Raw genomic sequence first — 12041 nt, forward strand, 5'->3', positions numbered from 1 at the left:
GAAAAAAATAATAATAATCTGATACTGCTCTAACCAAGAAATATTCAGCGTTGTTTTTTATCTTGCACAAATTTATCTCAAGGAAGTTCAATACTATCAACTTAAAATTTGGATCAGATCCCATATCAATTTAAATTTGGATCGGTATGTTAAAATTATATATAAACTAAAAAAACCTATATATATAAATATATGTTATAATAACATACAAAATGAATAAGATTTAACTCGATTATTGCATGTCAAGTTCATACAGTCCGTGGACGTCAGTATACAGTCTGACCACACACACACACACACACACACACACAATATAACGCTAAGCGAAAGGTACGCGTTTACATGACTTCATATACAAATGTTTTATGGGTTACATTTCACACTCATATTGATTACTCCATATTAATTTAGATTTGCACGTTTTTTATATCCTACATTTCATATGCTGGGAACCTGGAGTTTTCAGGTGCAAGCAGATCAAACCAGAGGCAAACAGTTCCAGCAAGTCCTTGGAATAGTGAGTAACCGTGGTCGGCCCCGCGACTGTTCCCCGCGGTCATTAGCTTTCTAGCATTATGATACAAGGAGCTAGCAAAAGCCTTTGCTCTCTCCTCGTATATGCTCTCTCCTGTCAGTCGATAGAGGGAAAGGAAGGCGTAAGCATTTCCTGCCACACCATCCGCCAGCCCTACCTTCTTCACCAGCCCATTTTTCCACACTACTTCTCCGGCTTCTATTGCAGCGTCGCGGAATTCTCTATCGCCTGGAAACACCTGTTTAGAAAATAAATAAAAAATTGAATCCCGTAAATTTATGTATATTGAAAGCCAGATTGAAATGAAAATTTGGGTTACTAACCTCTGATGCCTTGCACAGAGTTATGGCCATGCCAGTGGCACCATGGGACCATTGCACCAACTTGTCCCTTGGGTTCCCTTCACTTGAGGGGTAATTTCCACTGTGAGGGAACCTATTACTCATCATATACCTCAAAGTCCCCTTAACGTCCTCCACATCCTCTCTGGGAAGAGGAAAGTGGAGAAGCACTTGCAAGATTCCAGCTAGACCATTGGCTGCACCCCAGTACCTTGTCCCATGCCATCTGTACATCAGTGGGCAGGCAGTGTTAGCAGATGCCCCTGCTCTGCCCCCTGCTAACACGGCATCAACAACAGGCATGAGAAGTTCTCTGGGAACTGTTTCTTCTCCAAGATGCTTGTTTAGGAACAAAGCAGCCCATAAAAACCCAGCTCGCCCGTAAAGAAGATCATATGACATCCCAAAACCACCCTCCTCAGGACCAACAGGGAGAGCTCGCTCTTGTGCTACCTGTACATGATCAAATAGACAAATAAGATACATGTTTCTAATTGGCATGACATTAACTGCTTCATATAATAATAATCAAGTCAACATTACTTGCAATGAAATACCCTTTCATAAAGAGCTCATAAAATTTTCACTTTTACATGTAAACCAAAACTTAGACAGCTTTTGTGTGTCCATTCATACAGAACAAACAGAAGATTTGAAATGAAAAATCCCCCATTATACTCCAGTCCGGCGCACTGGAGTGTAGAGATTTCTCAACCATACGTCACAGTCCCAAGTTTCATCTCTGATTTTGTATTCTTCTTTACAATTACTGGGTTCTTAAGAAACTCACAAGGACTGGAAGGAGATAAAGGTAAGAGAACTTTTAAATCATGATAATAACCAAGTGTTTTCTATCTAAATCAGACCCAACCAAGCGACGGTATCCTTTCTTACTATTCCCTAGTAATTATTGACCATGAACTAAAATAAGAGATTAAATGAACAAAGACACTGGCAAATCACTCGTGATCTCATAATTACTAGTCCAAAAACACAGTAGACTTGATGGGTGCATCGGAATTTTGGAGGGCCCTTATAAATGCCGGGGTCTCTGAAAAACTCCTCTTATAGCTTTTTATATATCTTTACTCAAGGCATAGCATCTGAACAAGTTCTTTAATTTCCAGCACTAAAATCTTTACACATAATTTGGTATCCCACCCTATGGCTAATGAGATGTCACTATGCCAGCAGCCAAGGACTAAAGATAATATAGGCTCTGGTCTCTTGGATCAAGTTGTCATAAGAGCATAGCAAGAATTTGCTATATTTTGTTTTGTCACTTCAAAACTGTAAACAATGTTAAGCTCATAGCTGTACAGAAGCATACTGACTGTCTTCTAACATACTAAAGTTTTTTAACGGGTTCACACTAAGATATTCCCTGCATGTTCCTTAATTAGTGATATTAATGTTGACCGTTTCTCACGGGTTTCTCACGGAAGCCGTTCGTGAGAACGAGTCTCTAGCTTCCTTAAGTTAAGGAGCCTTGAAGTGGTCCACTCTGATTTATTCATCACGTAGAAACTGATCCCATGATAAACTGAGCACGTGGGACACATAACACCGAAGCTTGATGGAGGCTTCGACTATAAATACTGTGTTTGGTCCCCAGATTCACTCACTCAATTCCCTTCAGTCTTACACCATCTAAATAGAGTGGAGTAGAGTTTGGAAATGCCAAACACCAGTGAGAAACGCAGCAAATCAGTGAAGAACATCAATGGCTGGAGGTACTGTTCTTGGCATTAAAACCTGTCGATTCTTGTTTCTAAAGTGTTATTCCGCATTATAGAATCGTATTTTATGCTTACATTTGGTATCAGAGCCAAGTTTTATCTCTGCCTTGGTGTTTAAAACAAATGCTCTATTCATCTCTGTTTTGGCCGAAATTTTTGAGAAATTTTAAATTTTGATTTTTTGATTTTTTGATTTGAAAGAAGTTTAGAAATCATTTAGAAATAGTTTTTTTAAACTTTCTGTGATTAAAAACATGTTTTTTTGACGTGAAAATGGTCCCAAAAATTCAGTTCTGCGAGCTGTCTGGAGGTTGAAGACGACCCAAACGACATGTAGTTTTCAGTCTTATTGAAAACGACATGTAGTTTTCAGTCTTATTGAAAACGACATGTCGTTTAGTGGGGGAAGTCTGTCATTCAGTGTTGGTAAACAACACGTCGTTTTCAGTTTAGTGAAAACGACATGTCGTTTAGTTCGCAGACATTTGTTCAGTATAGAGATAAACGACATGTCGTTTTCAGTTTTGTTGAAAACAACATGTCGTTTCGTTGGGCCAGCGTTCATTTAGTATAGCAAATAAACGACATGTCGTTTTCAGTTTTGATAGAAACAACATGTCGTTTAGTTAAGTCTCAATTATTCAAAAGAGAGAAAAATGACACGTCGTTTTTTAGTTTTATAAAAACGACATATCGTTTATGTGGCTTGTTTTCGTTTTATACAATGAAGGAAAATGACATGTCGTTTTTCAGTTTTAGAAAAACAACATGTCGTTTTTAATTGGTCAGTTTTTAAAAAAAAATTCCACTTTTATAGATGGTCTGGAAAGTGGGTTTTTTGGGTGCATGCCCTTTATGCTTATAATTTTTTATTTGATGTAATTTGGATAATTGTTATGTAAATTTATTCATTATGCTCATATTTTTGCATGAATTGATTAAATTTGCTTTATATTGATACATGCAATTTTTGGATGAATATAAAGTTAAAGGCATGTAATTAAATGTTATGCATAATATTATAGTTTTGATTGTGCAATATTTATGCTAATATTATGAATATTTTGTGCATAATTATAACATGTTAGTATTAGTTAAAATTATGTAATTCATAATATTAAGCTAGTTTTTTGCAATTTAATGTCTAGTGATCCATATAATTTTAATTAATTAGAGAATAGCCACAACATCTTTAATTAAGTAAAATTATTATGATTGATTAGGATCACATAAAGAATATTAGACATTAATTGTAATTAATTATACTTAATATAATAAATTTTATCCAACAGAAATTTTTATTATATTTATATTATTAATTATGATAAAATATCAAGTTATTCATAAATTACCCACAGGAATTATGAATTTAGTAAATAATTTGATAGTTTTATCATAAAAGTTTAAACTAAGATAGAATATACATCAAAATCATAATATACCATTTAGAATTATGAATTAAGTAAATTCTATCATAATGATTAATTGAATTTACTAGAATTAAAATTTTAGCCACATGCATTTTTTATGTCATTAGTTTTAATTTTTAAGCATGATTTACATTGGTAAAACATGATATTTTTAGGCCTTAGTTTTAACGTAAGCATGTAATCTATAATTTTATGCAGTTGCACAACTTACAAATTTCTCTGATATTCGTTATGATATCCCTGAACTTAAGGGAGATAACTATAAGGTCTGGAAGGAGAGTTCTTCTTCATTTAGGGTGGATGAGCATAGATTATGCTATTAGGAAAGACGAACTACCAACTGTAATTGATATCAGCACTGCAGCGAACATAGCGCTTTATGAGCAATGGAAGCGCGATGGGAGCGATCTAATCGCCTCAGCATGATGCTCATTAAGACTAGAATTTCTGCTGATATTCGTGATTCTGTCGATCAGCATGAAAAGGTCCAAGACTTGCTAAAGGTCATTGATAAACAATTTGTCACTTCAGACAAGGTACTAGCAAGCACCCTAATCATGAAGTTCGCATCCCTAAGGCTCACCAGTGTGAGAGGTGTGCGTGAGCACATCATGCAAATGAGGGACAATGTGGCTCAATTGAAGAAACTCGAGGTTGAAATGTCAGAATCCTTCCTGGTGCACTACATCCTGAACACCCTTCGCATCAATATGGACCCTTCAAAATCTCATACAACACACATAATGATAAATAGTCAATTAATGAACTCATAACCATGTGTGTTCAAGAGGAAAGGAGACTGATGATGGAATAGGGTGAAAGTGCAATGTTAGCAACGCATGGAAATGGCAAATCTCAAGCCAATCAGAAAGGGAAAGGAAAAATACCTCCCCAATGTGGTATTAAGAAAGATTCCAGGTGTTTCTTCTATAAACAGAAGGGACACATGAAGAAAGAATGTCCCAAATTTCAGAAATTGCTTGCAGACAAAGGTAATTCAACCTCACTTGTTTGTTATGAATCTAATATGATTAATGTCAATATTAACACATAGTATATTGATTCTGGATCAACAATCCACATTTCAAATTCCTTGCAGAGTTTGCAAAACTTAAGGAAGCCATTGGGAAGTGAGTGAAGCATCTTATTAGGAAACAAGATGGGCTCGCATGTGAAAGCTGTAAGAACTTGCTATTTAGTTCTATCTAAAGTTGGAAAAGACCTTTTATGTTCCAAATTTCTCTAGAAATTTAATTTCAGTTTAAGACTCGTACCTTTTGAATATTCCTTTAATTTTTCAAATAAATCATTCAGTTTATTTTATAAATCTGATTGTGTTGGGAATGGTACTTTGTCTTATGGTTTTACTGCATTAATTTACAAAATAATGCCACTTATGATTCAATGCATGTTCACACTGGCACAAAAAGGTGTTATTAATGAGGATTTCTCTAAATTATGACACCGGAGATTAGGTCATATCTCCATAGATAGAATTAAAAAATTAGTAAATAAATAGGTACTTAATACTCTGGATTTTACTGATTTTGAGACTTGTGTAAACTGCATTAAAGGAAAGCAGACCAACAAGTCAAAGAAAGGTGTCAATAGGAGTTCAGACATATTAGAGATCATACATACTGATATATATAGTCCAGACATGGACTCAAATGGTCAAAAATACTTCATCTCTTTTATAGATAATTACTCACAATATATGTATCTCGACATGCTTCATTACAAGAACGAAGCATTAGATGCCTTTAAAATCTTTAAAGCTGAAGTAGAAAAACAATGCGGTAAGCAAATTAAGATCATGAGATCAGATAGAGGTGGAGAATATTATAGTAGATACACAAAGAATGGACAAGCACCTGGGCCATTTGCAAAGTTTCTTCAAGAGCATGGAATTGTTGCCCAATACACCATGCCTGGTTCACCGAACCAGAATGGTGTAGCAGAAAGAAGAAACCGAACATTATTGGATATGGTGCGGAGTATACTTAGCAGCTCCAATCTTCCTAAATCCTTGTGGGCTGAAACACTTAAGACAACAGTGTATATATTAAACCGAGTTCCAACCAAGGCTGTTCCTAAAACGCCATTTGAATTATGGAAAGGTTGGAAATCGAGTTTGCGACATATGCGCGTTTGGGGATGCCCGTCTGAGGTGAGAATTTATAATCCACAAGAGAAGAAACTAGACCCAAGGACCATTAGTGGGTCTTTCATTGGATGTGCTGAAAGGTCTAAAGGTTATAGATTTTATTGTCCATCTCACAGTACAAGGATTGTGGAATCAATAAATGCAAAGTTTTTTGAAAATGACTTGATCAGTGGGAGCGCTCAAACCAGGAACATAGTTTCTGAGAATGATCATTTAGAATCTCAACTTTCCACCTCAAGTGATAGATTGATTATTGTTTACAACGCCCCTCATGTACAAACTGGTGTTGGACAACCAAGCAATGAAGTTCCACAAGCTGCTGACGACATTCCAGTAGATCAGGTAGTTCAAGAGTTGCCAACAACTTTTGAACAACAAGTTGAACCACATACTTCTCAGGAAGATGATGGTACAACATTAAGAAAATTTATGAGAGCAAAGAGATCAGCACTTTCTAATGATTATGTTGTGTATCTGCAAGAATCTGACTATAACAATGGAGCCGAAAATGATCCCGAGTTCTTTTCACAAGCCATGAGTTGCAAAGAATCAGAATTATGATACAATGCCATGAAGGAAGAGATGAATTCTATGAAGAATAATGAAGTCTGGGATCTTGTTGAGTTGCCTAATAGTGTAAAAGCCATTGGATGTAAATGGGTCTTTAAAACTAAGAAAGACTCATTAGGCAACATTGAGAGATATAAGGCAAGACTCGTTGCTAAGGGATTCGCTCAAAAAGAAGAAATCGATTACACGGAAACTTTCTCTCATGTATCTAAGAAAGATTCTTTGCGTATTATTTTGGCATTAGTAGCTCATTTTGCCTTAGAGTTGCAACAAATGGATGTGAAAACAGAATTTCTCAATGGAGATCTAGAGGAGGAGGTTTACATGAAACAGCCTGATGGATTCCCCTCTAGTGATCGTGAGCAATTGGTTTGCAAGCTCAAGAACTCTATATACGGTTTAAAACAAGCATCCTGCCAATAGTATTTGAAATTCCATAATGTAATTTCTTCATTCAGTTTTATATAAAACGTTATGGATCAATGTATATACCAGAAGGTCAGTGGGAGTAAAATCTGTTTTCTTGTTTTATATGTGGATGACATTTTGCTAGCAACCAATGATAAGGGTTTGCTGTATAAGGTGAAACAATTCCTCTCTAAAAATTTTGATACGAAGGATATGGGTGAGACATCTTATGTCATTGGCATTAAGATCCATAGAGACAGATTTCGAGGTATCTTGGGTCTGTCTCAGGAAACCTATATTAATAAAGTTTTAGAGAGATTCCGGATGAAGGATTGTTCACCAAGTGTAGCTCCCATTGTGAAGGGTGATGGGTTCAATTTGAACCAATGCCCAAAAAATGAACTTGAAATGGAACAAATGAAGAATATTCCATATGCTTCTGCTGTCGGAAGCCTAATGTATGCTCAGGTCTGTACAAGACCTGACATTGCATTTGCTGTGGGAATGTTGAGACGATGTCAGAGTGATTCAGGTTTAGACCACTGGAGAGCTGCAAAGAAAGTAATAAGGTACCTTCAAGGAACCAAAGAATACATGCTTATGTATAGACGGACAGACAATTTGGAAGTAATTGACTACTCAGATTCTGACTTTGCTGGCTATATTGATTCACGCAAATAAACATCAGGATACATATTTTTTATGGCCGGTGGAGTTGTATCATGGAGGAGTGCCAAGCAGACTTTGACTGCCACTTTCACTATCTCTAGGCCATTGAGAATGTATTGCGATAATTCAGCTGCTGTTTTTATGGCTAAGAACAACAAAAGTGGGAGTCGAAATAAACACATCGACATTAAATATTTAGCCATAAGGGAACGTGTTAAAGAAAAGAAAGTGGTCATTGAGACGTCAGCACTGAACTAATGATCGCTGATCCTTTGACTAAGGGCATGCCACCGTTGAAATTCAAGGATCATGTAGTAAACATGGGACTTGGTTCCATTATGTAATTTTTCATTATATGAACAATGTTATTTTAATGAAATTCTTAAATATTTTGATGTTTTTCTCATATTGATGTGCACCTTAATTTAATTTTGAGAAAATTCATCTGTGTTGGACCAAGAATAAACATAGGGTTTATTCATTAAGAAATTATTCCCACATAAATTATAATGTTTAAAAAATAAATACATAGTAATACATAGAAGGTAATACTCGTCATTAGAGGACATATCGCCATGATTCATGTATTTATTACTTAAATACAGATTATCGATGGGTTTAAGATGAAATACTAGATTAGAAATGTGGACCAAGTGGGATTATGTTGACCGTTTCTCACAGGTTTCTCACTGAAGCCGTTTGTGAGAACGTTTCTCACGGGTTTCTCACGGAAGTAGTTCGTGAGAATGAGTCTCTAGCTTCCTTAAGTTAAGGAGCCTTGAAGTGGTCCACTCTAATTTATTCATCACGTAGAAACTGATCCCATGATAAACTGAGCACGTAGGACACGTAACACCGAAGCTTGATGGAAGCTTCGGCTATAAATACTGTGTTTAGTCCCCAGATTCACTCACTCAATTCTCTTCAGTCTTACACTATCTAAATAGAGTGGAGTAGAGTTTGAAAGTGCCAAACACCAGTGAGAAACGCAGCAAATCAGTGAAGAACATCAATGGTTGGAAGTACTGTTCTTGGCATTAAAACATGTCGATTCTTGTTTCTAAAGTGTTATTCCACATTATAGAATCGTATTTTATGCTTACAATTAATCCAGAAAAAGACAACGGAAAATTCTACATACTACTCTGTCATCTCACTCTTATTCCACTATGATAAGGTGACATTGCTAGTTAACCTTTGAATAAATATTTTTTTTTATATAAAAAAACAAGAGACGAGCTCAACTAATAAAAAGTGTCACATTTACAAAATGAGACAAACTAACAAAGATAAGTGTGTCTTCAATAATACTTCAAGGGTAGTCAGTAAAAGAATCCATAATCATGAATGAGATATGCTACACGGGGCAGTCGATGATTAATAGTCATGTTACCTCAAGAAAAAGACTCGAAAACAGGTCTCGCCTCTGATGGTCCCCTTTGTAGTTGGCCACCACGGCCCCAAGGGCGTAAACTCCACCTCTACCGCACAAAAATGTCACATGCCTGTCTCCACAAGACCATGATAATTATTACCTTTACCCCCTCACAAAGAAAAGCTACAACTACCAAGAAAGAGACTCGTAGAACGTCCAACTACAACCAACAAATATCTTAGTAAGCGTCGCTCAAGCATGGGATTTTAGAAATGTCAAACGCAGGTTGGGTTGATTAGGGTCCAAAAAACCGTGGACTTTCCTGGCGACCTGTCCTTTTACCTAGCTATTTGCTGGAGTAAAACTTGTTTTATAGTGGGTATAATTCGTAGTAGCATGCATATTCTTTATGCTATTGTTCATTCGGATGCATAGTTCTTCAAAAATAAAAGTACTGTTAACTTTATACCTCTCATCCAAACAGTTTCACTTCCTCTTGAAACTGGACTCAAGTCAAGTCTGTTAACCTTCATCGCCCTACGTACGTACCCTTTTAATCGCCCAGCCGAGAAATGATATTTACCGTAAAAAAATAAATATAGAATTCAAGTAAAAAAAAATTAAATTTTTAATAATAGAACTATTATTTTTCGAAACCGGCATTTTCAGAATCTACGACTGTAGCATGTACTAAAATTACCTGCATCAGATAAGAACTAGTACTAGTAAATTACTTCCTTAAAAAAAAAAAAAAAAGTACTAGTAAATTACCTGCTGGAGGCACGTGCGACAACAGCACACGTGTCAACAATCTCGGCGGACAAAAGCAAGTCCTGCTGGCTACCGGTGGCCTCGTACGACCGCAAGCAGGTGAAAGCTGTCCCGAGCAGACCCGTGTACACGGTTGGGTCCATACCCATGCCCATACCCTGTTGGCCTCTCCACGTCATTTGCACCACCTACGACGACACAATTACAGAACAGAAAAGCCTCAAAACCTCCGGCTAACGTACGTACTCATGCGAGTGACACGGCTTAACAAACGCCCCCAAACCCCACACATGTATACCTGGTCCTTGAAAGAGACTGCCGCCGTCAAAAGAGTCTCGCTCGGAAGTGACAAGCTCGTGGCCATCGGATCCATGTGGTGAATCCTATCTAGCCGCTCGTTGTTGCTCTCCTCGTGGCCCTCCTGGGACGACGCTAACTCCATCACCGGGGACATATATTCTGTCTGTCTGTCTCTCTCTCTCTCTCTCTCTCTCTCTCTCTCTCTCTGTGTTTCTACGCGAGTGTGCCTGAAGCTTTGGTTTGCAATTGGAGGTACCGAGTATGTTTTGTGGAAAGTGGCGGAAAAGCTTCTGCGTGTGAAACGGTGGACGCTTGTGTTTATATGAAACGGTCGGTGAAGCGCACTGATGGATGCCACGTGTTAGAAAAGATTGTACGAATTAAAACAAGATACCGTTGGTGCACGAGGATCTCGTGGCCTTGCAGGTACGGCAGGTTATCCGAAATGTGGGGCCGGTTGTCTAAGATTCTTAATCACTAATAATTATCCTGCAGACAGAAGGATAGTGAAACAAGAACCCATAATAATCGAAGAAAAGAGGTGTACTTTTTTATTTTTACCTTTTTTTTCTTTAATCATTTTTTTATATATTTTTAAAAAAAACTATCAATTCATTACTATTCATTTTCTTAATTATTAAATAAACTAAATTAAAAAAATCAATCAATCATTTTCGTTAGTTAGAGTAATGATCTCTTCTTTCTTTATCTCTATCTCAAGATAAACCGAAATGATATTCTAATAATTTTTTTACTATAATTTTATTATTCAGATTTTTTCATTTGCTCTTTAAATCTGATTAAAAATCTGTTTTACTACCTAGTTATAAAATTAAATTTATTTTTAATTAAATTACATGACTATGTTAGTTGATTAAATTTATTAGAAGGTTATGTTCTAGATTTTTACTCAAGATTCAAATAAAAATAATAATAATTGAGTAGTAAAAGTAATATTAAATGAGGTGTAAGGATATCATTACCCAAAATCAAATTTTCATTTTAAACGTGAGTTGAGTTGAGATAAGATGAGAGTTTAAAGTTGAATAAATGATTATTTAAATATATTTGTTTAATATTATTTTTATTTTAAGATTAGAAAAAGTTAAATTGTTTATTATATTTTATTTAAAAGTTTTAAAAAATTGTAATTATTAGATGAGATGAGTTGAAATCAATTTATTATCCAAACAAGACCTGAGGCTTGTTTGGAAATAGATCTCATCTCAAAATTTTCATCTCTCATCTCATCTCATCTCCTTCCTAAACATAATTCAAATATAAGAATTTTGCTACTCATCATCCCCACACACCACACATTACACTTTTTTTATTTTTAAATTTTTTTTTTGTTTTATTCTTCTTAAATTTATTGAATTCTTCTACTCATCATTCATATACCATACATTTGATAAGAGCAAAATAAAAGTAAATAAATATGGTGTGTGGCGTGTAGAGATAATGAATAGAATTTTTTTTCCTTGTAAAAGTCCAATGAGTCCACTCCCATGGTATTACAACATGCCTTCCTTAATTCCCCTAGATTTGTTTTTTAGGAATCCCTAGGTCTTTAACAAGAGAGTAAATAACGTAATCATTTTAGAGTAAATAATGTTGTATATAAAACTGTGGGCGCATATAAGTTTATAACACTATTCTTGTAAAAGTCCAATCAGTCCATTCCCATGGTATTACAACATGCCTTCCTTAATTCCCCTAGATTTTGTTTTTTTAGG

General features: G+C 35.8%; 1 protein-coding gene across 1 annotated transcript; it reads right to left on the minus strand.

Moving 5' to 3' along the window:
• Positions 1-213: 213 nt before the first annotated feature.
• On the minus strand, positions 214-10583 carry LOC121250457 (lanC-like protein GCL1). The gene is made up of 5 exons (XM_041149586.1): positions 10304-10583; positions 10006-10193; positions 9253-9364; positions 859-1329; positions 214-773 (listed from the first exon to the last, which is right to left on the minus strand). The coding sequence occupies exons 1-5, from the start codon at positions 10457-10459 to the stop codon at positions 432-434; spliced, it is 1269 nt and encodes a 422-aa protein (XP_041005520.1). The 5' UTR covers positions 10460-10583; the 3' UTR covers positions 214-431.
• Between the last annotated feature and the right edge of the window lie 1458 nt (positions 10584-12041).

The sequence above is a fragment of the Juglans microcarpa x Juglans regia genome, chromosome 2D, assembly GCF_004785595.1.
Source record: "Juglans microcarpa x Juglans regia isolate MS1-56 chromosome 2D, Jm3101_v1.0, whole genome shotgun sequence".
NCBI classification, from domain to species: Eukaryota; Viridiplantae; Streptophyta; class Magnoliopsida; order Fagales; family Juglandaceae; genus Juglans; species Juglans microcarpa x Juglans regia.